Consider the following 27,747-nt stretch of genomic DNA (forward strand, 5'->3'; position numbering starts at 1 on the left):
CATTTGAACTCCAATTTTACTGAAAGCTGGATATATAATCCTTTCCCTCATGGATAAGTGGAGTAAGTGAACTCATTTGCAGCGAGCATTTACTGCGGTGCCCAGACTACTAGTAAACACTCAGGAAACATTCATTGTTGAAGTCAGCTCTGGACAGCAGTTCTGCTAACCACTAGACAACCCACTCCCTAAATGAAGTCAGTTGTGAATCAGACTGCAGGGCCATGTGTGTCTCTGCTGTTTATCAGTCATGTGCCCCATTGACAAATTAGTTAATATCTCTCTAGTTTGCTTTTCTTTCAAATGAGACAGTGACAGAACACACTTCATAGGTTGTTTTAAATATGAAACAAAACAATCTACATGAATGCCTGGCCCAGAGCCTGGCATATGGAAATTAAAAAGTGTTACCTATTTTTGTGCTATGAAATAATTTTGTCTTGGTCCATTTTCTGTTCTATAACAGGATACTTGATGAGGTAACTTATATAGGAGATCAGTTTAGGACCCATGGTTCTAAAGTTCAGGTAGTATAAATGCCCAGCACAGGTTAGACCTAACATTGCACCATCACTTGGCACAACAAAAAGGCAAGTGGCTGCGCTGAAGAGACAGAACCCAAATTTAGGAAGAACTAGTCAACCAATAGGAGAAAGGCATTGATTTCTGCCGATGACACAGTCATTTATGAAAGCCCCTTCTCTTCCCCTCACCCCCCCAGGAGAAGATTGCAACATGATGATTTTCAGGTGACAAACCATATTCAGAGCATGGCAGTGCCATTATTACTATGCTCTATTACCCCCAGACTTCCAGTTTGGGAATGTAATCTTAACTGTTCTCTCATCTGTAAAGTGGGATAACAAGAAGACCTATATCACAGGGTTCTGCATCTGGCCAGCACTGAAACATTGCTCAAACAGAAGGGAAATCATTATCACAATGTCCTGCCCGCAGTAGCTGATGTTTCTGCTGTAGACCTGGAGCCTCAGCCATCATGCCTCCTCCCCCACCTGCCCATTTTTTGATCAAGGTCATTCATTTCTGTCCCCAGAGCTTCATCCAGTTTGGGAGGGTCTGCTCTTCCCATTTGTCAAGGTCGCTTTGGATTCTCATCACTATCTTTCACAGTGCTAACAACTCTGCCTAAATCAGTGTGTGCTTTCCATCATCCATGGCCCTGATGGATGTCAGATCACAGTGGCCCTGGAAAAGACCCTTCCAGCAACAATGTAGTTCATACAGCCCTTCATTGATCAGCCTTTTCCATCATGGTCCTTGGGCCAGCTGACCACCACTAACATACAACTTCGGACAAGCCACAAGGACAGAAATAATTATGGCTTCACTTGCTCTTTCTCCTGCCTCCCTGCCTTCCTTATTCATTTATTCCTTTAGCTCTCCATTAAATAAACATTTGTTAAACACACTTAACATGGGAGGCACTGTCCAGATACCAACATGATTAATAAGTGTTCCCACTCATCAGGGGGCTCATCGAAGGCAGTGGGTTTTTCTTTGTTATAATCACCTGATTATAGTCATAGATGATTTACTTTGTGGGCAGCCAAATGAGTTGCCACCTAAAGTGACTAATGATTTAGATTTTCATTCACAGTACTTAGAATCAACCAAAGTATTTGATTTTAATAAAATATATTTACATGTAGTAACACCTAATATTTGTAAAGCAAATATACAATCACATCTGTTATTCAGATTAATCTTTGTAATAGTTTCATGAGGAATTGTGTTATTATTTCCTCTAATTTTATAGAGAGAAGGCTGAGGCTCAAAGAGCTTAAATAAACACTATAACGTGACTCAGTGCTGATCTGGGGTCTTCTGAGTTAGAGTTTGTGTATCTTCCGAATATGTAACCCTTTCTCATACATTAGTACATTCTGCCATTCACTCTGAAGCTATATACCACCATAGACATGATGGTAAGGCCAACCAACAGTTACTGCCATTTGCTGGGAGGTAGACACAGGGCTAATAACTTAAAATTCACTATCTTTAAGTCCAGCACTTGGGAGGCAAAGGCAGGTGAATCACTGAGTTCAAGCCCAGCCTGATCTACAGAGTGAGTTCCAGGAGAGCCAGGACTACAGAGAAACCTTGTCTTGAAAAAAATAAACATCAACAAAATTCTCTATTTCACTTAATGAGGAAACATTTGCGAAGAGGATAATAAAATATATAATTTACAAAGGACTAAGGCTTAGAAATGTCAAGCATTTTCCCCAGTGTCAAGCATCTATTGTCACTGGAATTGGGTGTCAATGTTGGAAACTGTAATTTTTTAAAAATTTATTCTTCTCTGATGTAATACATCCTGACGGCAGCATTCCCTCCCCTCCCCTCTTCCCCTCTCCCTCAGATCCACTGCTCCTCTGTTTCCTTTCAGAAAAGAGCAGGCCTCATGGGAATATCAACCGAAACATGGCATAACAAGATGCAATAAGACTAGGCATAAACCGTCATGTTAATGCTGGATGAGGCAACCCAGTAGGAAGAAAAAACTCCCACAGGCAGGCCAAAGAATCAGAGACATCCTCACTCCCAACTAGCAATTCTATAATGTCTCAAGGATGTTGTAACCTCAGGTTTTTCAAACCATAGACTATAGTCTATTAGTAGATTTTCAAAGAAATTTAGTAGATCATGATCTGCACTAAATTATGCACAACACACTAAAATGTGGTAGGATGCAGAATATGACTGCATCACTCAAAATATCATAAAGTACTGAAATTTCATTTAGCTGAATGTGTGGAAGCGGAATCACAATGTAAGATGTATTTCTTACAAGTGTGATCCTAATGCAAAATATATTTCTTAATTTTAGGGACAGCCAAGAGAGTATTAAAAATTGTATAATAATGTATTGTCCTCCATTGATTATGAACATGTACCAAACCACTCTAAATAATGGGGGAAAAATCACCAATGGCCACAGGAGAGGCACCAGGAAGTACATTTGTTGGGGTTCTCCAAAGAACAGAATCAATAGTGTATATTTCTCTAGATCTTTGCACAAAATATATAATATTAATGAGATTTACTATAAGGAATAAAGTCACAATTATGGAATATAAGCAATCTGCAAATCTTTTGGTAGCAATCTGGAGACCCAGGACAGCAACATAATTGAAAATCTGTACTGAGCACCCATGATTTCTGGTACACAGAGGTACAGCATACAGACCCCTGCCCTAGAGAAATGTGTTGGTAGCTGGAGGAGGTACATAACACCACCATTCTTGAACAGAAACTGACACAGGCAAAGCACAAAGGAGAGACCAAGCCATTTTTCTACCCTTTTCAGTTTTCAGCCTCTGAAGACATTTAAACCTTCAGGGTGTTGTAGGCAAATGACTGGAGCAACAAGTAGGGTGTATGTTAGAAGGTTAGCATCCAGGTTCACCCCAGCTCTAGGCTCCATTGAGGAGGTCTTGCTCCTGCATCTGTGTTGTGTCAGGTAGAATTATGATAGTAGTAGCTAGGAAATGAAGTCAGTGTCAGCCTCAGAAGCCAAAAAGGGGATAGCTATCTGTAAAGCATGAAAAGATGTACACTAACTTGGAGCGTGCCTGATGCTGGGAGTGATGGCTAGGATCCATGTAAATGTGCTTTGGCCTTTTCCATACTTCATTTGACCTCCATCCAGGATGCTGTGCTGTACTTAGACACACATTCAACCCTGAGCATTCTTGCATTCTCTTTGGGATTCTGTGCTTCTCTCTCAGCCTCTCCTCACCTGCCTAATGCTCACTCATCTTTACGTCTCTTCCTAGCTAATATATATAGGCCATTCTAAACAATAATTCTTTATCTTCATTTCTGGGCTGCTTGCCTGTCTTTAAGAGCTTCAGTGGCCTTTGGACTTAGATATATATGTGCCACTCTGTCGTATGTATCTTTTTCTGTATGCATCCCATTATTGGTAAATTTAGAGTCCTGCCTGAGGATGGAGGCTGAACCCCAGTGTAGGGCAGGTCAGAATCCTATACTTGACATACATTCTCTGTAGCTTTCTTTATACTCTGCAAAGTTGAGTCTTTTTCTAAAGGGTCTCAGGTCCATTGTATAGTGAGGAGGGTGAGATAGAAACCTGATTGTGAAAAGTTCTATATTCATGGCTAAGCAGTCTGGAATGGCCCAGCAGGTCTTTTGCTGTGCCCGCTAACCAACCAGTCACCCTGAACAGACAGTCACTGGATTCTAACAAGCTCCAGGCTTTATCCCCAGTTACCATGACAACCAGACTTCACGGTGATGGATGGTATTGATTGACTGACAGACTCCTGGTGTCTTGGCTCTGTCCCCATTCCCCTTAAGTCATTTGCATACACATGGAACTGAGAGACACTCAGTACTATCCTTCTGACTTTGTCCTGATTTTGAATTTCTACTTCTAATATCACTGAAAATAGCTTCATACTTAAAGGAGAAAATCTGAGGTGTATCATAATTCTTCCCACTCTTAGCTTTACAGGCAATATAGCATGGCATAGAGAGCATAGACTTTGGGTACCTTGGTCTATCTTCCTTGGATATTTATTTACCTGTAATCTGAGTTTGCTTATACTGCCTGCCCTCACCCATGTCCTAACATATTATACTATTCAAGTGTTGTTGATGATAACATGTTGTTACCACAAAATTGCCTGCTTCCTCCAGTTTCAGATCTTCCATATCGAAATCAGGAACCGAGGGGCTAAATGTAGCCTGCATCATTTCCCAAAACAGCAATACGTGGCAGTATTTGGCCTCTAATGCAATTTCTGTGAGCAGTTAATATAAAATGGTTTAATACATTGAACCCTCATCAAAGCCCCATGAGAGGACTGTACTAAAGTCACTTTCTAGGTAGACAAACTGAAGCACCATGAGGTCAAACAATTGTCCAGACAGAACATGCTCAGAGATGGATTCCAGCTCATGTAGTCTCCACCTCAGAGCCTGGACTCCCACATGCTGTTCCTTGTCATGGCTATCATGCAAACTCAGAGAACCTGGAACAGTTCCCATCAGGTAGGCAGAAGGCTGGGCTGAAGCCCTAATATTGAGTTTCATTGTGTAATGACATCAAAGGAAGGCAGCCTTTGCAAGGCTCTTTGGGGGAACCACCATTGATCCTAGTGACATGTGACAAGTGCCTCTCTGCATTGATGCTGTAGGCACTTGTAGATTTGGGTCAACATGTGTAGCTTTCAAAGACCTGATTCTTGAGTTTGTAGTTATGGAACCTGGGGCAAGTAAACCAACAATAACAGCCAAGGCACGTTGAGTACTTCAGTTGTGCTGGACACTGTTTTCAGGCATTCACTAATAGAAACTACAATTCCCATTTTAAAGATAGGGGAACTGAGGTACAAAGAAGTTCAATAAATTAGAGTCACGCTATCAGCTAATGGCTTCAGACTTTACACTCTTAGCCAGCAGACTCTCTCTTTTCTAGTACGCTCATCAATCATATGGTCAAATCCCTCTTGCTTAGAAGATGGTTGACAACAAGATGATGAGACAAAACAGATGAAACCCCCTCATAAAACACCAAGAATTAACTATGATTATTACAAAGCTCTGATTCTCACCTCCTTTAAAAGAATGCAAATGATTGCCCCAAAATACACACGACTTCCCCAAACGCTTTCGTGAAATGGTCTAGGAACAGTAGGACCAGCTGGTACCTGAGCACTCCTGGGGACTCAGCACATGCCATGCTCTGTGCTGGATCTTGCCTAGCCACATGGTGACTTCCAGTCACCAGAAAAAAAAACAAAAGAACAAACAACAACAACAACAACAACAAAAAAAACAGGCCAAGAAAGAAAAAGTTCCTAGGGTGTGCTAAATACAGTCCTGGAGGGCAGCACAGAGGTATTGTAGAGATCCTTAGGGAGTGTGGCAAGGGACAAAAGGGCTTTCTGGTCACATGCCAAGGTACATAGCATTCACATCCCTCAGCTGGTTGGCAAGAAACAGGAGTTTAAACAGACTAATGGAAGCATGAAGAGGGCAGGGGAGTCAACCAACATGTCTCAGCCAGTCAAGCCACAAACTAATCAATGATCTTTCCCACTGCCAAAGCTGGAATAGTCACTAAGATATCCTCTTCCCTTGGGAGAGACTGGTTTTGCAGGCAACCAGTGTAGCAAAGCAACACAGCGGATAGATCACAGTCACCTGGGTGGTATTTGTTTGCTGCAAAGAGATAAATAATGCATCACACCTATCTGTTTTCCACTTGGTGCCTTTAATATGAGGAATGACAGAGGCTTTCTGTGGTCCGGCACAGAAAGTCAAGCTGCCTGCTTCTCCTGAGCTCAGAGCCCTGCTGATTCTGCTGTACTCACAAGGGGAGGCATGAGGATGGCCCTTGCTCCTGTACCACAGCCATACCAAAAAGGAAAGCAGACAGTAGGCACAGTGGCCAGACATATACTATTTGAGCCTCTGGCCAGACACATATTATTTGAGCCTCTGGGCTGCCAAGCAGACTTTCTTGGAACCAGACTAGAGAGAGATGGGACCCTGGGGACAGTTTCCTCTTTTTGTTTTTTTTTTTATTCTAGAGTTTAGGTCAGCTGTTCTGAATACTGTCTTGTTGCTAGGAACACAAGTCTTCCATGTGGTCCTCCTCTGCTCGCTACAGCCTACATATTCTTGCTGAGTGCTGCTTGTCCCACTTGTATCTAACATCCTACTTTTGACCCCTGAGGAAGCTGGCTTGGGACTGCTTCACTGTCAGAGCCCTCATCTATGTCCATTTATCTGTCTCCCCATACTAACTGTCCTTGGTCCCTTTATTCCAAAGATGCCTTGTGCACAGTGAAATGATGTTATGTGCTTATCAAAGTTGTCTCAAGTGCTTTTTGAAACATTATGGTGTGATTTTAACATTTCAGAATGTCCGTGCAAGAAGACCTCAGGAGACCTCAGGTCTTCCACTCTTCTCTCTTCCCTACTGACCCCTGATATGCAGGCAGCCAGCCCCTGACTGGTCCTTTCCATGAAGGGATCTCTCTGCTCTCTAAATCAGTTCATCTCACCTTGGCTTCTGATCATGATGAATCTCTCTGGTGGAGCCTAAAGCCACCTTTCTGAAGTCTCCATCCATCTAATATAAGTTCTTATTCTAGTAACCCTTGCCCACCCCCACAAGCCTTTTAAAATCTCCTGGGGTCCCTCACCCAGCATGTGCTCCCCCCAGAGAGTTGTCTGATAGTGCTATTACACAAGGAGAGATCTTTACTCTCCCAGATCAACATTCCTGTTCCAAAGGTTATGGCTTTGAATGTGGCTCAGCGGCTAAAATGTTTGTTGTGGAAGCAAGAGAATCAGAGCGAGGGTGGGTCCCCAGAATCCAAGTAAATGTGGGAGAGCATGATAGCCTGCCTGTAATTCCAGCCTCAGAAGGCAGGGATGAAGGCCTTGCCATTCATGTGTGTGTGTGTGTGTGTGTGTGTGTGTGTGTGTGTGTGTGTGTGTGTGTGTGTGTATGTGCTTCCTATTGCATAAAATGATTGAATCCCTGTTAAAGACCTTGATCAAAATCAACCTGGCTTATACACTTCCACATCAGTCAATAGGAAAGGAAGTCAGGGCAGAAATCTGGGGCAGGAACTGAAGCAGAGCCTGTGGAGGGATACTACTTTCTGGCTTGCTTATCATTGCTTACTCAGATTGCTTTCTTATACAACCCAGAAACACCTTCCCTGGGGTGCCACACCTGAAGTAGGCTGGGCCCTCCTCCATCAACCATTCATCAAGAAAACAACCTACAACTTGCCTACAGCCAAGTCTGATGGAGGCATCTTCTCAATTGAGGTCCCTCATCCTGGGCCAGGCATAGTGACCCACACCTTTAATCCCAGTACTTGGAGGCAGAGTCTGGTGGATCTCTGTGAGTCTGAGGACAGCCTGGTCTACCATAGGGACTTCCAGGAAAGCCAAGGTTACATAGTGAGACCCTGTCTCAAAAATTACTTACTTAGTTACTCAATTAATTTAAAAAATAAAAAAGAATATCCTTCTTCCTAGATGACTCTAGTTTGTGTCAAGTTGACAACAAAACAAAAGCTAATGCTAACTATCACACCATATCAGTGAGCTCTGAGTTTGATTGAGAGACTCACCCTCAAAGATAGACCCAGGAAGACTACCTAAATTCCTTGGCTCAACCTTGGGCTTCTACACACATGTGCATGCATGCACACGTGCGCGCATGCGTGTGCACACACACACACACACACACCAAAAATCTTTATTGTTACAAGAACACTGAGGACACCCACCCCCTTGGCTCTGTAAGCATGTAATACAGTGTTATTAACTAGAGGAGCAGTGTTGTACAGAGAGCTCATAACTGAGATTTCATGTCTATTGATTACCAACTCCCCCTTTTTCCATCCTCCCAGACCTGGCAACCACTTTAATGCAATAGGTTGTACTACTTGAGTTACCTCTTATAAGGGGAATCATGTAGCCTTTGTCCTTCTGAGCCTGGCTTCCTTCATGGGGCCATAATGTCCTCAAGGGCCTCCTGTTGTCACAAGTTGCAGGGTTTCTGTCCTCTTTAAGGAATTTGAATGACTAAGTCATGTTTACAGAAGAAATGCACCCCTCCCAGGGCATTATCAGAGTCTGGCTTTTCTCTAGCTTGGGAGGGGAGAATGAGGTTACCCCGTCTTTATTTTTCTGGTTATTATTTTCATCTGGCTTCATCACCCTGATAAACTAGGAGTAATCAGGAATTTTAGGCCTTGTCTGCTCAGCTCTCCAACCTTCCTCAAGGTACCTGTGCCCCTGGTATTTTTATCCCCAGGGTAGAAAATTACAACTTTCCCAACTGAGTCTCCTTTTTCTCAGCCTGTGAATCCAGTCTCCAGAGGGATTTCTGAATCCTGATTAGTAACCAGAACGTCCCCCCTGGCTTTCCCAGTTTACTCTGAATTGATATGACAAGATTGATGGCTGTGTCCACATCCAAAGCTCTGGTAGAGGCACTGACAGAAATGACATGTGCCATAGAGCACTGGAGGAAGCCACCAGGCATCTCTGTGGAACCATAGTGTTCCACTTGGTCCTGACTTACCACCTGAGAATCATCCAAGACCCTTGCTAAAATACAGATTTCTGACTTCTCAGAAATACAGAATGAAAGGAAATGGGGCCCAGGAGTCTATGTTTCAATGCACAGACAGGTGTGGTGACATGAGCTCCAGAGTTCAGAATTCAAAAGCTTAAGCAAGTCTAGTTTGATCTGACCAAAGTCAAGGTGCACTGTGGAATATGGGCCAGTGGGATGCATCTAGAACATTGGCAGGGTGTTTTACAGATCGGGCCACCTGCCAAGGCCACACTGGCTCTCCGTACCAGCTCCAGACCCTACTCTATCCTCTCCACTCGGCCTCATTACCCATTTACATCCATCCCCCTGGATCTTTGTCCTTGCTTCAAACATCAGTTTCAGTTCCTGTATTTGGAAGCAGGTTTGCGTTCCTCTACCCGACCCTTGATGTCTCAGAGGGCTCTGTGTGGCTACTGGTTTGCAGCATCACTCTCAGCTTCTGCTAAGACCTCCTCAGCCTTGCTGCATTCCAACAAGCAACAACTCTCTGATATGGATTTGTCTTCAGTTGGGCCTTGCTTCTCCCTTTCTAGCTTTATAAGGACAGGACTTTAACCAGATTCATATCCAACCCACAGGAGTTTCAATTCAAGATGGCTACATTACCAGCAGGTGATGTGCCAGGATGGTACACAGCAGGTGCCTACTAAATTTCTCTCTTAGAGAACAGGATGCTTAAGTCTGACTCAGTGACTGGAGATAAGGAAAATGCTGCAGGCTTCTGAGCCAGACAGAGATTCACATGAATCTCAGCTTGCTGCCTTCAGTGCATGGCCTTAGGTGAGCTAATTAACCTTTATGAACTGCAAGCATCTTGACTATAAATTAGAACTGTGGGCTGGTATCTGAAGGCTTGCTACCTCTCCGACTTCACAATTCTCTGAAGCAGTCCTCCCCTGACTGTCTGGTACCCTACTTTGAGGTCCCCAGAAGGCAAAGCCACTGCAGTCAAGTCTCCCAGCACTTCATGGCACTGTGTCTGCAGATCCTTCAGGAGCACAGTCACTCCATAGCACTTTCCAGCCCCAATTCATCAGGCAATGCTATCATTAATTCGGCAGCACTCTGCCACTCATGGAAGTAAGTAATCACTCTGGCTTCTGGCCGTGAATTCTTTTCATCCACTTTTGTTTATCACTGTTGAAGGATTTTTTAATCAAAACAATTAAATATGCTAAATCTTCCTCAATTAGTTATGCATTAAAAATTAAAAGTGCTTCCGTGGAAATCGCAGAAGAAGCCCTTTACTTGGCGCTAAGTGGGCTGCTCAGAGCACCTCCTCCAGGCACTCACTTTCAGCTCTAGAGGTGTGCAGAAACTGATATTTACAGTGTCACAGGGGGCTTCAGCTGATACACACTTAGGGAAGAACAATCCCTTCTTTCCATAAATGAGAAACTGGGGCCAGCGGGCTCGTGGCCCTTTGCAGAGTTCACAGAGGATGGCAAGGACTGGGATGTGACATGGTTAGCTTTCTCCCATTTGCTTCCCACAAGATCATGACATTCACGTACTCACTTATTTCTTTCATTTATTGGTCATTTATTCTGAACTGATGACCAAACTTGTGCATAAAAAGAACAGTGACAAGTGAAGAGACTAAGGATTTCTGTTCCTGAAGTAAATACTGTTTGAACAGGAGATGGGTACACTTCAGAAAAGGTGACATGGGAGGGAAGAAAGCACTTACATTGAGGGATATAAGTTCCGGTGAGAACTGAGGTGAAGAGCAGGACTGAAGGGAGATGCATGCGCTGGAACCATCACTTCAAGGAGAATCAGGAGAATGGCAAAAAAAAGGACGAGATTCTAGAGCAACTTAATACACAGCACCTGGCCTGCCTCATTTCTTCAGGCATTTTGATGGCCATCCCACATGAGAGAATAGTGAAGATTTCAAGCCAGTCCTCTCTGCCTCTAAAGACGGAGCAAACTTTCCCTAGCCTGAACTAGTTGAACCATGTGAAGCTGTCTTTTCAAATCTGAGTACTTGATTTTCTGTCTCCCCACTGCAGGTATTACCACAAAAGACATTGAAAATTGCATCGGAGGTTCCGTGGGCCTGGCAATAGGGGATACTTTAATCGTTGAAGGAGATTTATCAGGACTTAAGTCTTGTGAGAGGTCTGGAGATGCTAACAGTGGCAAGTATTTATCAGTGGGTCTCCCCCAAAGAGAAGCCAGCCTTCCCTGGGGACACTCAATCCATGCAAATGATTCTCTTCCTCAGCTGATTCCATTTCTCTTGGTAGTCACACTACAGATACTAAGTATCCCCAAACCATGACCAGTGTATAATGTCTCTGTTTTGGGTTCACCTGCTTGCACTAAAGCCATCTAAAAAATACTCAACAGTCTAAGGATCCTTGCCAGATTCCAAGGGTTAGGCAAAGACCCTAGAAAGGTATGGGGTGAAAAGAGATGTGCAGATAGGATCAGTTATCATCTCATCAGGAATGGTGCAGAGGGAGGAGACAAGTCTCTCAGGAGGAAAGATTATGACTCTGAAGTTCAAGCTCAAGGAATGATGACCAGTGAAAGGATGTACATGGATGGTTAACACTTCTTGAACATGTCAGTGTGGGTGTTTATACATCCATTCATTCACTCACCTATCAAATATAAATCGAGTTCTTTTCAGGTGAGGGACAGAGAACTAAAGGAGTATCAAATCAGCTTATAATGTAGCAGGCAAAGTACATACTAAATAGGTTAAAGTTATAGCTTAATTGCTTAGGTTATTTATGCCTTGGCTATTAAGTCAAATTACCCCATTTCTGATGACCCCTCAGCTTCTGTACTTGACCTAGCAAACACTTTGTAACCAAATCATTTTCCTTCCTGACTAGCCCATCTGGGTGCTTCCTTCTCAGTGTCTGCACTGAGTACTACAGTGACATCTGTCACAGCATTTACAATATTTGGTATGGAGAGAGAGCAAGAGCAACGGAGAGGAGAGAGGGAGAAAGGGAGAGAGAGAGATAGAGGAGAAAGAGAACAAGCAGACACTGGCTAAACCCCTGATCCATGAATGAATGAGTGGATGAATAACCATTGACCTTCCCAGTCACTCATCTTCCACGTTGGATTGGGTTGGCTTCTCCATGTCTGCTCCACTCAGAGGATATGCAGGTTCTTTCTATCCCGTCCTGCTTGTTATCAGGTATAGAAGAAGAATGGGCCTAGCTCTAAAGAGAGCAGATGAACACTCCTAAAAATCTTATCAGTAGAACTCACGACCCTGTCCTTTGGTTTGGGGAGAGGAAAGCTAACACTGCCTTTCTCTTGATAGAAACAAACAATACCAGCTCAGGAGTAGAGGACATCATCTCTCGGGTGCGAGGTGGCAGTTCTGACTGGGGCAGTGACTTGACACACAAAAGCAGTACCATTACATACCGGTCCTGGGGGAGATCATTAAAGTATAGCCCTGTTGTTATCGATTTTGAGGTAAGTCTTTTCGCAGTTGAAGAAACCCTACGTCTATAAGGAATGAAAGTGAAGCCGACCAGATCATTTCATATTTCTTATTATGAGCCCATCAAGGAACAAGATTAAATGTAACGGCACACTGAACTGGTGCCCTTACCCAAACCTGCCTGGAGGGAAGATGTGACATTAGACCAGACCCATAGGACAGCTGGGGTCAGAAACTTACTGTCTATTCAGGGTCCAGGTGCCCACTGCTATCTCAGAAACTCTGCAGGGTTAGATGTGAAATGCTAACTTGCATTTTTGCACAAACTAATTTAAAAATCACATCTAGTACATTAGGGGGTTATAAACTTTATTTAAAAAACTGTACTTTATGAATAGCAATACAACTTACATGTTAACACTATAATAGAATGATTGGATATAGTTTTAAAGAGAAGAAAAGAGAAGATTTCAAGTTGTAGCACTCCTCCACCAGAACAAACCTGAAAAAAAAAAGCATTTTTATAAGTATGTCAATGTGACAAACATATTCAATAACTAGTCATGTTTAATTCCTATTGTGTTCATGGTCAGTTGAATGCAAAAGAACACCCAGCTCTCACAATTGCTCCCTCAAAGGAAGAAGGAATGGTGGGTTCTACTGCAATACAAGAATGATTCTGGCTACTTCAATACATGGAGACTTGAATCCACACATCCACCATGAAAATTAGATAAAACTTAGCTTTATATCCCCTTAACTACCTATGTGTCCTTTCTCGTCACCTAGTATTATTTTCTCTTGTTTCCCTTTCTAAGTAGTTGTACTTCAGCCATATTCACAGCTATGGCTAGGATCTGCCTGTGAGGGAGAACATGCTTTTTGGGAGGGGTCACCTCCCTGAATATTATGATTTCCACATACATCTATAGCCCTGTAAATTTAATTTTTAACAGCTAAATAATATTCCCTTGTTCAGAGTACCATGCTTTCATGGCAGGCAATGAATATTGGACAGATTAGGAATCAGGTCCAGAAAAACTAAATAGTTTAAATTGCTATATGAGTTGCTAGGAAGTGTCTATGTGACAGTGACTAGATTTCAGGCTCCTGGTCTGTGTGTTCAGTTCTCATTTGCCCCTGTCCTAGCACCTTTCTTCAAACACTGATTCTTAGTTGGACTGTGGATGTGTATGCCTTTAATTCTAGTGCTCAGGAGGCAGAGGCAGAGGTTGGTGGATCTCTGTGAGTTTGAGACCAACCTGGTCTACAGAGCAAGTTCCAGGACAGCCAAAGCTAGACAAAGAAACTCCATCTTGAAGAAAAAAAAAAGATTACAAAGCACTGATTCTTAGCCATGGGGTAGGGCGGTTTTGTTGTTCAGAGAAAATATGGCTTATGTGCCAGGTCAATGCTAGGCAATGTGACAAGGTCAGTATTCTGGGGACTTAGAGGAAGAAACCAGAAATCCTGCTAAACAACCTACACACAGGGCACACACCAGCTCCCCAGATAAGAATCCTCTGGCCTGACATATCAACAAAGTAAAAAAAAAAAAAATCTGGCTTTGTTTCTATCCTTACAAACTGGATTACACTAAATGTCAAGACAGTCCTTTCAAGTCCTTACAAGTTATTTTAAACTTGTAAGAAAAGTATTATTGTTGTCCCAACTATTATCTCCCGATCTGTGCCCATTTTCTACATGTATTTAAACATATAAATATTATGTCTGTAAACCAATAGATACTTCTAAGACGCCACACCAGTTAAACCTAAAACTCTATTTTAACACCCTACTTTCGATGAAGACAAAAGGTCAGATAGATTAACCTTGATTTCATTTCTTCTCCAATAAGTAAGGGACCACTTTCACGCACCTGTAATTCACATAGGGTCTGAAAATTGTTATCATCAAGCTATTAGTGATTTGGGCAAAAACTGTAAAATTGATATCCAGGAGAATACACACACACACACACACACACACACACACACACACACACACACACACACACACACACACTTCAGTCAAGATGTGAACTTTGTTTTCTTTGTTTTTCCCTTGAACAAAAGTTCTAAGGGAAGGCAGGGTCACAATTTGAAGATAGAAATTCTCTTTGGAGGAAAGTACCCAGGGAGGGTTTGGGGAGGAGGTAAGAGGATTGGTTTGAATCATGGCTCATCCCCCCTTTCCAGGTGCCACCTTGGTCTATTCCTTTACTCTCAGCCCACCATGCATAATAGAATAAAGAATGGTAGATTATAAAGTTACAGAGGGGGACACTCAGGGAATCTTAGATGAGGAAACAGATCCACAGAACTAATGGATTGACATAAAAGCCTGTAGCAAGCAAATGACAGCCATGTCCCATTAACTCTTTAACATCCACCATGTCTTTACAACTTTCACCACCCCCTGAGATATCACTAAATCATGGGCAGGGTTTAGAGTAGTGAAATAAAGCTAGTTTTATGCTTTAAAAAGAGAGTAGAGAGAGAGACAGAGAGGAGATAGATAGATAGATAGATAGATAGATAGATAGATAGATAGATAGACAGATGACAGATGATAGATGGATAGATAGATGATTGATAGATAAGTAGATAGATAGATCAATCACTCACAGATTAAGCATACCAGTTAGGAATTTTATTTGAGACCCATAGTAGAAATGATGTCAGCAGTAACTATTCAGTCATAGTAAGTACTTACAATGAGTAAATCCATGGGTCATACTGTTTTATTCTATATTATAAACATTATGCTAAGTATGTATTAGCTTGTTATGCTGCTTCCTTGCTTGCCTCTCTGTTTGCTTATCTATGACATGGGCTAAGATAATTGCCAGTACATTTTAAGCTCCAAAATCCTAATATCCTTTCTTCCCTATCCCTCTCTCTTCCTAAAAATCACCAGCCCTCCCCAGGAGCATTTCCTGAGGGTTGTGAGGAGATGGGAGGGACTTGAGTCTGCTTCGAGGTTAAGGGGAAGCTGTCCTGTAGGGCTGGCCTTGACTGGAACCAGTCTTCTTTAATCAAGACCTTGAGCAGCACATTCCATACTATGTCCTAACAGTGGGCCCAATTCCCTGATCTTCCAGTAAGTGATCCTTTCTTGGCTGGGGCTCCAGCCAATTCTTGCTTGCCCTGTCTGAAGGCCTCTGCAATGGCCTCTGACCCCTCACCAAGGTCTGTTTGCCATGAGTTTTTCTGTCCACACTTCCAGGAAATGATCAGAATTCTGTGAAGGGCCTGCCCTTGACTTCTGGTTGACCCAGAGTAGTTCTATCTGACCTGGGCAAATTGCTTCTCCTGTTGGGGCCTCAGGTTCCTCCCTTGTAAAATTAAAATTAGAGCCCTGCAGGAAACTTTCACTGTAGATCTTCTCCAAATACATAGCATTGCAAGGGTGCTAAAGATATCTAGAATAATGCAACTGGAAAGAGCACAGTCTCTCTCTCTCTCTCTCTCTCTCTCTCTCTCTCTCTCTCTCTCTCTCTCTGTGTGTGTGTGTGTGTGTGTGTGTGTGTGTGTGTGTGTGTGTGTGTGTTGCAGCCATCCCTGAAAATGCATCAGAGGTCAATGCCAAGTGTCTTCCTCTGTTGCTCTCACCTTTCTTTTTGAGATAGGGTCTCTCTAAAGACCTGGATATTGGTGATGACTGGCTAGCGGTCCCCGGGGATAATCTGGTCTCTGCCTCCCAGTGCTGAGGTCACAAACAGGATCTGGCTGCTGTGCCTAGCTTTTTACACAGGTGCTAAGGATTCTAACTCAGGTCTTCAAGCTCACACAGCAAACATGTTACCCACTTCTCCCCAGAATTGTCTCCTTTTTTTCACTACCACCATTTCTAATGAGAACAGTATGTTGTATATTGTTATCTCTCACACTGTTACCTTGCACTCACTCCTCTTTGTGTCATGAGGATTCTAGAAAGCAGGCACCATTCCCAAGCTTAGAGGGAGAATGAGCTTCATGGCCACACAGCCACACAATAGGTAGCAAGCAGCACTCACTTCACATTTCTAGGTGACAAGGCCTTGTCACATGTCACTTCCCTGGGTCCTCACCAGTGATGATTCCCACTTTTAGATGAAGAAGAGCTCACCTGACAGAGATCCCACAACTGGGAGCAAGGGTTCTCTTTCTACTATTCCTATCACTTTTCAGTCCAAGGCAGTTTTGCATTCAGGACATTCAGTAATGACTTGGGACACTTTTAGTTTTCAGGACAAGGGTGAAGCTAGCATCTAGTGTGCAGAGTCCATCGAGGCTGCTAAACAGCTGGTCACACACAGTGCAACATGCTCCTGCCAGTACGTTCTTCATTCCAGTCACCAGTATGGAGGCTGGCAAAGCCTGGTTATCTCATACGGAAATGGCCCTATCCACCCACATAGCACTACACTTGCTTTGTTAGGGATCTGCTTCCAAAGGCAACAACACCCATGTTAAAGAGTGACAGACAGAGCCAGGAAAACATACCTGAATACATTACATGGTCCTGGCTTCCTACAGTTCTGGAGACAACAAGTGAGTTGGCCAGGGCGCTTCTAGGTGCTCTCTTTACTCTGGAGTAAGGAGAGCATAGGTATTGAATCCATGTTCAGAACGATGCTTGCACTTAACACTCATATAATTCGAGGTAGTCACACCCACACTCTGAGCCCCCAGTTCCTCATCTATGAGACGGAACACTTAGTGCCATTCCCAGAATGGCTGTGAGGATCTGCCTCTCTGCAGCAGGCCTTCTAGAAGCCTCACAGCCAGTTCTTGAGTTCCAAGAAGGTGGACAGAGCCAAAGGAGAAACCCTGAGCTCTTCTTGTACCTGCAGATGCAGCCCATCCACCAACTGCTGCGGCACACAAATCTGGGGCCAATGGAGACTAAACGGCGGAACCTGCACCGGGCCTTGGACCAGTACCTGATGGAATTCAATGCCTGCCGCTGTGGGCCCTGCTTCAACAATGGGGAGCCCATACTCCAGGGCACCAGCTGCGAGTGTCAATGTAGTCAGGGTCAGAAAGGCACTGCCTGTGAGCAGAGGGCGTTGGAGGGTAAGAACCATGCATTCTGCTCTGCCCCAGCCTGGCCTGGATCTGAGAGGCTCATACAGCAGGAACCTTGGGGATTTTTTGCTCCTTTGTCTGGGTCCTCCCATTGATTGCCTTAAGAATTCACAGCCAAGGGTTTTATATCCCATGTTGTATCCCATGTTTAATCTGTTTTCCATTTTTTGTCCCTGTTATCAAGACTCTTTGTTGTCCAGGTCTGCTGGTGGGGGCACAGGGACGATTGCATCTAGAGCCTCTAGGCAGGATGTGCCCCATGCCTCCCTTGGCTTCTAGTGGTTGTCCGAAAACCTTAGAGTTGCTTGGTTTGTAGACATATCACTCCAATCTCTGCCTCCATAGTCATGAGACTTTCTTTCCCCCTTCACTGGGCTTTTCTCTCTGTAAGAATGTAGGTTGTTGGATGAGGCCCCAGCCTAATCCAGGTGTCTTTATCTTATTGTGGTTTCACAGCCAAGACCAAATTTTCAAATAAGGTTTTGCTCACAGGTAATGGGAGCTGGGAGTTGAATGTGCCTTCTGCAGGGATGCAGTGGATGCCATTACTTAAGGAGTTACTACTAGATACACAGTTGGGGCAAACAAAGGTCCAAAAGTGTATAGATTTGACATAAACCAATTCACTAACCAGCACTACGGGAGAAATTTATCAACAGCAGTAAAACTTTCCCCCTTTAGGATGAAGTCAGGTGACTCTGGCCATGAACCCTAGATATTTCATGAACTCACTCTAGGATACTGGTTAAGCACTTTTTTTCTGGGGGCTCAACTGGTTCCATCTAAATTTCTTTTGAATCTCTCTCTCTCTCTCTCTCTCTCTCTCTCTCTCTCTCTCTCTCTCTCTCTTTCTTGGGATCCAGGGCTTTATGCACACTGGATAAGTACTCTATAATGGTTCACACTCCAGCTTTCTTTTTACTTTTTATCTTGAGACAGGACCTCACTAAGTTGCCCAGGGAGGCCTTGAACCTGTGACCTACCACCTCATCTTCCCCAAAAGTTGGGGACAGAAGAACATGTACACAGAACAGAGGGCGTCTGCATGGACAAATCAAAGGGCAGTGTGTCCATAATTGGCTGAGCAGCCATACATAGACAATAAACAAAGCATGTAGCCCTCTGACTCAAGGGGGACTTGACACATCTGTCCCCAGAGTAAAGGGCTAGGCTAAGAGAAATAAAGAGCGAGAGTGTATTCTTCTGATGCATCAGAAGCTTCATCCATTCCCATGTGCTTTATCAAATGTTGCTGAAGCAAAATGGGGACACTATAGTGTAAGAGGAAGAGTGGGAAGGACTGGAAATTGTTGGCACCGAGAAGACTCAGGAGGGGCAAGAGTCCCAGGAACTATCATGCAGGGAGGGATGAGATTTGCTTTTGCATGGCCATTGAGATCAAAGTTCAGGACCAGAGGGATGCTGGCAATGAGGGAGGATTTTCTTCCAGATCCACTGTGGCATGTGTGACGTGAAGGGCACGACCATGTAGAAAGTCACAGATGGGATGGTAAGGCTGCCTCTCAGAGGCTTCCACCTAAGAGTTGCTGGGCTTCTGACTTAGACGAAGGAAGGACAGCATAAAGAGGAGCTGCTGGTCTGAAGCTGAAAACAGTCCAGGTCCCCTGGCTGGGAAGAACCCAAGACAGCAATTTCCTTACTAGTCAGAGGTGACCCCCTAGATGATCTGGTTTTAAGATAATAGTGGGTTATCATCCCCCTCGCTGAGAGAGACTCTCCAGGTGGGAGCACAACTCCGAGGTCAAACATGCTTCTGAATCAAGTGTCACCGAGTCTCGTGTTAGCACACGCTATAAAATGAAATTATAGTGGTATGCTCCTCATATGCTATGTTGAAGATTCAACCAGCTAAAACACATGGCAGATTCCATGCCAGCAGGCAGAAGGATGAGGCTGGTACATGCCAGATACTCTACGGACAAAGTGTACCTAGGGTAGTCCCTTCTCTGCTCAAGAACAAACAGTTTAGGTCTCAAATTGCTGTTTCCTCTCCAAAGGAGGAATTCTGAGAGGAGAGACCCAGGAGAGTGAGGGAAAAGCCAAATTTGAGAACTGTGGGTACAGAGAATAAAAACTACCACCACTAACTACCTGCTCCAAGGAGTTGGAGCCAGCCACTGCCTGCCTAACTATTTGGGAATTGGTGAATTGTGGATTAGGGTGGGGGAGATAAAGATACTCTAGCTTGAGATAGCCCAGCTCCAGAGTTCAGGGAAGGGACCCTCTGATTTCACCATCAGAGTATGTACTAGATTGAAGCCCCTTCAGCTAGGCAACTTTCCCAAAGGGTCCAAAGGGGACTTGATGGAAATAATGGCTCTTCATTCCAAGTCTGCATCATGGCAGCACATCTTTGTGTGCAAGCCTAATCATTACCACATGATCCTTAGGCGATAAATGCTCTTGTTAACATCATTTACTGATGAAGGGCCCTGGTCCAGGAGGAATGTTGGATAACTTGCTGAACTTGCCCTTGGTTGAAGAAGGGAGGAGCAGGGAGCTGGACCATGGGAGTCTGATGCCAGGACCCCAAGGTCTTGACTTAATGTTCACTACTGAGTCTGTCTCCCAAAGCTGTGAATGAGAGTACAGATTCTGAGACAATTTCAGTAACAATCACTAAGGGAGTATGGAGGAAGCATGGGCTAACCAGTTTGTGGATTTCATCCTAGCCTGACTTCAAGACCCAAGTGTGACTCTTGGCTTACCTATTCTAATCATTCCCTATCTAGGGCTTGGTCCACACAGCAAAGAGATAAAGAGAAGAGGGATCACTTAGACACATCTCTTGCAGGGTAAAGGCCAGGCTCTCATGCTGAGTCTTATACTATGGGTTGTGGAGGAAGAGCAAGATGCCAGTGATCTGGGTGACAGTCAGGGACAAGTTGCTGCATCCAAGGTCTCAATCCTTCTGCATTCATTACTCTTATGTTCAGCTAACTTGCAAGGAGCTCCAACAACCCTCCAAGCAGGGTGTGGATATCTGGTGGCCCTGTGGCCACCTCACTGAACTTTCAGTCTGACAGAGATTAAACTGGCAAAGAAAACTAAGGCAGAGGAATCTGTCAGGGTCCACAGAAACCCATTAGAGTCCATAGGAGTTCCCAGCAAACCTTTGCCAGTAGGGACAGAGTCACAGAGGTGGGAGAAAGAGACTAAGAATCCTGCTGGGGCTGCCCCATCAGGGAGTATAATTACAGTGCTGGAAGGGACTTGAAGATAATCTAATCCAATGATGTTCACAGTGAGATCTGAGGAGTCCCAGGGTGCTAGGGCTTGCCCCAGGGGATGAGAGTGAGCCCAGTAGTCATCCTGGCTTCAATAGAATTGCTCTGCTTTCATCTGAATTAGATGTGGGGTTCATGGAAGATTTAATTTAGGAAAAAGAAATAGTGATAGAAAATGATGAACAACTCTCATTGGATTAGTCCATACTTCTGATATGAACCTTGGCCTTCCTGAGGGAGAGAGACTTGCAGAGGCACAGCCTGTAGAACCAGCAGCCCTGGGTGCGGCTCTGTGTGCTGGGTTTCTAGACTCAGTGCAAGCATTTGGAAGTTTTGTACAGACAATCTGCCATAACTCAGGACCCATCGCCAGACTCTGAAGGGTTTGGCTTTGGAAACCCACAAACAGAACCTCACCAATGTGCTCCAGAGATCTCTAGCTATCCCTCTGCGTTGGATCTGCAGGGTGGCCATAGTTCTAGTTCCCCACACCCTCCAGTGACTCGGACTTCTTCTCCCAGAGGAGTATGCTTCCCGCCTTGCTATGCTATCTATCTTCCATGCAACCATGGATTCCAATTTCATGAGCTGGGCTCCCAAGTGGCTTCTTCTCACTCTGTCCGGAGTTTCAAATTAACTGTGAGGCAGCAAGCACAGAGGTCTTGGTTGGCTACCCAGGGCTTTTCCCTAAGGAGGGATTGCAGAGCATTCTGGAGCATAAGGTGGCCTCCTGCCCTACACCACCAGCCAGCTGCTTCTCCTACACTAACCTCCTCCTCTGGGCCATTTTCTTGCAGGAAAATCAGATGGCCGCTGGAGCTGCTGGAGCTCCTGGTCGGAGTGCAGAGCAGGTACCCAAGAAAGGAGGAGACAGTGCAACAATCCTGCACCACAGAGAGGAGGTGCCCCGTGCCCAGGGAAGAGCGTGCACACCAGGGCCTGCTGAGTACCTCTGGATGCAGGCTGGGGAGGCTGTGGATACTGTTATCTGGCCTGGCTACTGGGTAGAACTGATTGCTGCTCCAAGGGAATGCAACCAAGAAAGACTAATCTCTTCATATACTCATGTATGTTTTTCTTCTAGTATGAACCTCACGATACTTAGCCTCTACCAAGGTTCCAAGGCTGCCTCCCTGTTTCGGGGGGTTGCTACCCTGTACTTCTCAGAACCACCTTTCTATCTTACTAGATTAGGGATACTTAACGATAAACCTGCTACGGTTTAGACACATCAGCAATTATGCTTCATAATTCTGGGGACATAAACTGCAAGATCAAGGTTCCAGCAGCTCTAGGGTCTCAGGAGGCTGTGTTCTACTTTATATATGACATTTTGCTGTGATCTCGCATGGCAGAGGACTAGGGAGTCCCTGGGACCTCCCTAATAAAGTCACTAGTCCTACCCGTGAGAACTTTGTCTTCAAGACTTAGTCACCTCCCAAAGTCCAGCCTCCTCATGCCACACCAGGTAGAGAATATCCAGATATGAATTTAGAGAGACCCCAAAATTCTGACCCCAGCACATCTGTATTCTCCAGAAAGCAATCACATTCAGAGGCAGAAACCAGGCTGGTTTCATACAGTATAACATCTTCAGATGCCAAGGCATCACAGAACACAGGGGCCTAGTCAGCAACAGTTGCTGGGACAAATGAACAGATCAGTTCACAGATGAGGTCTGCACTGGTCAGCCTCCCAGAGCTGCAGGAGGATTTGGAAGTGTCAATCCATGGAGAACAACACCTAGTTCCTACCCTTCCTGAAAAGAGCCAATCCCAACAGCCAGCCTGGTGTCCCACGCACCCTGAACCCTGTTCATGTTCAGTTGGCACCATTGTCAACTGCCTTAGTTAGGGTTTCTACTGCTGTGATAAAACACCATGAGCAATAGCAACTTCGGAGGAAAGGGATTATTTCAGCTTACATGTCCCACTCACAGTCATCATGAAGAGAAGTTAGGGCAGAAAGTCTGAAGCGGAGGCCATAGACGGGTGCGACTCACTTCTTCTTCATGCCTTGCTCAGCCTGCTTTCTTATGCCATCCAAGATCACCTGCCCAGGAATGGCAACACCTGCATTGAACTAGACCCTCCCACATCAACCACTAATTTAAAAATACACTACAGACTTTGCTCACACGGCCAACCCGGTGGGGGCATTGTCTCAAGAGAAGTTCCCTCTTCCAAAATGTGTCAAGTTGACATAAAACTAGCTCAACCAACATCCTAGGCCTAACTTTGCCTTCTCTTCAAAGTTGGTAAAATTCATACCTACAAAGTCTTCAGAAACAGAGGGCCAACTGTATACATGAAAAAGAGGAGACTCTGGGGCCACTGGAAGTGAATTGCTAACATCAACATTTGTAGCTGGCAAATGAATGCAGAAGGAGAACAAGGGGGAGAGGGCAGTCTTCCTGAGTTGTGGATCAGAGGTGGCGTGGGCTCTACCCGGACCTGGATGGACTTTTCCATAGATCAACAGGGAGGAGACTTTTGAAAAAGAAATTCAGCCTAAGACAATGCTTGAGGGTGAGAAAAAAACACGGGGCAGGGAGGGCTTGCAAGAGTGTGTGTGTTGGGGACAGGGAGTGGGAAAGAGCAAAAACAAAGAAAATCAGGTGTATGAAGCCATCGCAGCACCTGTCATGTGGCATGTTACTAGCATCGTGATTGTTAATACCATTGATAAAACATGTGGTTCAGAGGCTTATCCAAATAAAGTTGGCTCTTCTCTCTGAAAGAATGAAAGGCTCTGTACTTGTTCTCCATCCTGTTGTTATGTGCTTTTCCCCTTCAAAATTAGTTTGCACTAATAATTAGCTTACACTGGTGAATTGGTGATTAGTAGCGGCTACATGCTAGCAAGTGACTGGGGGCCAGGTGGAAGAAGAGGCTGAGTGGGCGATGGACGAGGACTTTCAATCTTGCTCTAAACAGTTGTTCCGAGCCTCCCAACCTTGGCTGCACATAAGAATCACCTGGGGAATTTCATAAACCCTGACGTCCAGAAGCTGCATCCCAGACCAATTAAATCGGAATCACCGGGGGTAGGAGCCAGCCATCCGCAGTTTTCAGGGCTCCCTTGGCAATTCCAGGCACAGGCAAGACCGGCCACCACTGAGAGTGGAAGAGTCATTATATGCCCACAAGGCATGGGGTGTCTGACACACAGAGGGCCCAGGCAGGAAAGCTTGATCCTTGCTGTTTTATGTAGCCTTATCAAGGACCTCTCAAGGTTTGCTTTGTGAGCTCTATGCCACAGTTAAGAAAACTATGTGGCATAGGTCAGAGCTGTGGGCCAGATATTTCATGCACTACTTCAAGCGCTTGTTCCCACTGCCCCCCCCACCGGGGGTGGGGGGTGTTACACCATCTGCCATTGGAGGGTTCTGCAGGGTAGTTTGTGGTGCTCAGGACAGGGGAGGAGATGCAGCAGGAAGCCTTGCCAGGGGTCCCTGTAGTAAATCTGGGAGCAAGAGGGAAACTTCACAGAAGAGACTAAATGATCGTATGTGAGCCCCGATAGCCCAATCACCAGCTAAACACAGTACTCTTTCCCCAGAAGCCTTAGAAACTAAAATAAAGCAGCCGTGGCAACCTTTCACTCCATCTGCCTCTTTCTCTGAAGCAATTCACTCCCATAAACACATACCTCTCCCAGTACATTTCGCCCTAAGTCCTTAAGGAGACCTATAAGCCCAGTTTTATAGGGAGTGGGGTGTAGTAAACACATGGTTTAAAGTTATACTCCTCAGCTTGGCAATGTGTCTTCTGAAACGTAAATTAATGACAGAGAGGAAAGCAGTAAGGAGTGAGGCTTACTTCCTTTCTTCTCTTCAAGGAAGATCTAAAGAGTTCTGCACCCAGCGGATCTCTTCTGAGCTACTATGTCTTTAGAGGTAGAAAATGGGCTCAGAGGAAGGGCCAGCTTCAGAAACCGCACTGCAGAAACGAGAAATGCCTCCAAGAAGCTTCTGGGCTTCACAAGGACTGACACTGACTAACAATGGCATTCCACCGCTGTGAAGGCAGGCTCCACTGTCACCCCTCAGAAATGGGCAGGGAATGGGGCTCAGTCAATAAAATGCTTGACTAACACACATGAAGTCCTGAGTTCAATGTTTAGCACTCCATGTCTTAGCATTCTGCTGCTGTGAAGAGACACCCATGACCATGGCAACTATTATCAAAGAAAGCATTTAACTGGGGCTAGCTTACCGTTTCAGAGGTTTAGTTCACTGTTGTCAAGCAGGGAACATGGCAGCATGCAGGCACACAAGACAGCTGAGAGTTCTACATTTGGATCCACAGGGAGTAGGAAGAGAGAGAGAGAGCCACTGGCTTGGACTTCTGAAACCCCAAAGCCCACCCCCAGTGACACACTTCCTCCAAAAAGGCCACACCTACTCCAACAGGCCACACCTACTCCAACAAGGCCACGCCTGCTAGAACAATCCTTTCAAACAGTTCTGTACTCTAGGCATTCAAAGATATGAGCTTATTCAAATCACCACACTATATAAACTGAACTTGAGGGCTCAGGAGGAGGTATGAGCAGGAGAAACAGAAGCTCAACTATGTAGCAAGTTCAAAACCAGCTTAGGGTAGGTGCAGTTACTGTCTCAAAGAACATCTATTTTTTTTTATAATAACACAAATTTATTGTCTTAACATTGTGAGGGTCTGAAGTTTAAAAAAGGTCTCACCAATATAAATAAAGTTAACTGGTTACAATAGTTGTAATCATTTTAGCTAAGTTTTAGAACTCACCCAAGTGTCGAAATACAGAGGAATGCATAAAGAAAAGGATTTTTTCCAGCCCTGAAGAATGAAACTATGTTGTTGGAAGAAAATGGATGCAACAGCAGATAATCATATTAATTAAATTCAGTCAAAACCAAATTTCCTCTCTCGGTGGTTTCTGGATTGCACATAGATACATAAAATCATGTTTGTATATATGACGTGGAAGTAGAAGTGGGTTGACTAAAGTGGTTAGGAGTATTTGTTGCTCTTCCAGAGGACCCAAGTTTGGTTCTCATCCACTTTAGGTAGCTCACAACTGCTACACACAAATCCCCCACCCCGTAACTCCAGCTACAGGGGAATCTGATGCCCTCTTTTGGTTTCTGTGGGCATTGCACGCATGTGGTGAGAACACTCATACAAATAAAAAACCATATCTTTTTTAGTTTTTATATTTTACTTTTTAATTCATTTTACACACCAACCACAGTTCCCCCTCCCTCCCCTCCTCCCAGCCTCCCCTCTTCCCTCCCACCTTCCCCCCCACCTACCCTCAACCCACCCAATCCACTCTTCAGAAAGGGTAAGGCCTCCCATGGGGAATCAACAAAGTCTAACCAGGCCCTCTGCATGTGGTGACAGTTTTGTAGCCTGGTCTGTTTGTGTTGCCCCTGGCAGTGGGACCAAGACCTATCCCTAGTACAAGAGCTGGCTTTATGAAGTCCATTCTATATGGTAGGATGTCTTGCTCAGCCTTGATGTGTGTGTAGTGGGGGAGGGGTCTTGGTCATGCCTCAAGCAAATCCTTTTTAAAATGTAGAAGTAAAATTGTCTAGGGGAACAAAGGGAACTGAGAGAGGAGTAGTTGAGAAGGGTATATGTGGGAGATGTATATGAATGCTTAATATACTGTACATGTATGAAAATGTTCTATAACACAGAACCACATACAATTAACATTTTAAAAAGCCAATACAATTACACATACACATACAGATAAAGCCATGAGGGCTATGTTCCTTCTGTAAGACTCAGGGGACAGTTTATTCCAGGCATTCTCCTGCTTCTGGGGGTGATTACATTCCTTGGCTAATGGTCCTTGCCTCCAGAAAATCTAATCTAATCTAACAACACCAACAGTAATAATAATAAAAAGAATTTTTAAAAGGAAAGACAAATAGAAAAAAGAAAAGCAAATGTCAGGTGCAGAGGCTACTGCTGAGTGCTGGAGGTTCTGAACCTTACCCAGACCCACCAGTACAAAGACTTAGAGTCTAACAGAGAAGACCTATGACAATGGCACTGGGTCTCACACCAGAAGAAGCCCAGGGCTGTAGAGAAACTCCAGTCTAGGAATCAGGGAAGACAGCTGGAAGATGGCCAGAGGGAAAGTTAAAAAAGCAACATGCATCACAGGAAGGGCCACACAGAGGCCCAGTGACTGGGCATAGTCACAGAACTGCAGCCCATGGGTGTTTTGCCAGGTCTGGGGTGGTGCACGTCTGTCTCAAGCTGGGGACAGTGTGTGTGAACCTCACGTGTGGTCTTGAGCCTTTCTGGGAGTAGCAGGTACTGCATCTCATGGCCTTTCCTGGCCACCTTTCTGGGATTTCTCTGCTTTCATGGGGGGGGGGGAGGCTCTCTGATCTAAGGCCTGTATACCACTGTGCCTTCATTGTGTTTTTCAGATACACTTAAACCCATTGTTCCAGACACCTACTATCCCTGGTATGATGTACAAAGCGGGCTGTGACTAGTCTTCATGTCTGCCTCTGACCCTAGCTCCTCTCTCCTCCCAGCATTCTTTGGGCATGGCTTAGGTTCCTTTTCCAGAAAGCCAACCAAGCTACTCTTATGACTCCACAGACCACCAGGTGTATGTCCCTTCGTGGCTTTCTTCCTACATGTTCCATGTCCTATCACCATAGTCAGCCTGTCTGTCCCATCTAGTGACTTCTGTGAAAGACAAAGACTTCTAATGCTGCTTTTAGAACTCCAATAACTAAGATATACCCCCCACCCCATTCTCCTCCTGTCCTTTGGTACCAAAGGCCAAGACTAGCATGGCCTTAATGTTTGGCTGTAGAAAGTACTAAGAATGAGCCTCAAAGCAAGACCCTGA

General features: G+C 44.7%; 1 protein-coding gene across 1 annotated transcript in view; it reads left to right on the forward strand.

Moving 5' to 3' along the window:
• The window catches only part of C8a (complement C8 alpha chain), a 57,930-nt gene extending 36,104 nt beyond the window's left edge, over positions 1–21,826 (forward strand). The window contains exons 8-11 of the mRNA XM_027402333.2: positions 11,158–11,286; positions 12,435–12,592; positions 17,398–17,620; positions 21,678–21,826. Coding sequence (XP_027258134.1) covers positions 11,158–11,286; positions 12,435–12,592; positions 17,398–17,620; positions 21,678–21,826 — 659 coding nt within the window. The remainder of the gene's footprint in view (positions 1–11,157; positions 11,287–12,434; positions 12,593–17,397; positions 17,621–21,677) is intronic.
• The last annotated feature ends 5,921 nt before the right edge of the window (positions 21,827–27,747 follow it).

The sequence above is a fragment of the Cricetulus griseus genome, chromosome 2, assembly GCF_003668045.3.
Source record: "Cricetulus griseus strain 17A/GY chromosome 2, alternate assembly CriGri-PICRH-1.0, whole genome shotgun sequence".
NCBI classification, from domain to species: Eukaryota; Metazoa; Chordata; class Mammalia; order Rodentia; family Cricetidae; genus Cricetulus; species Cricetulus griseus.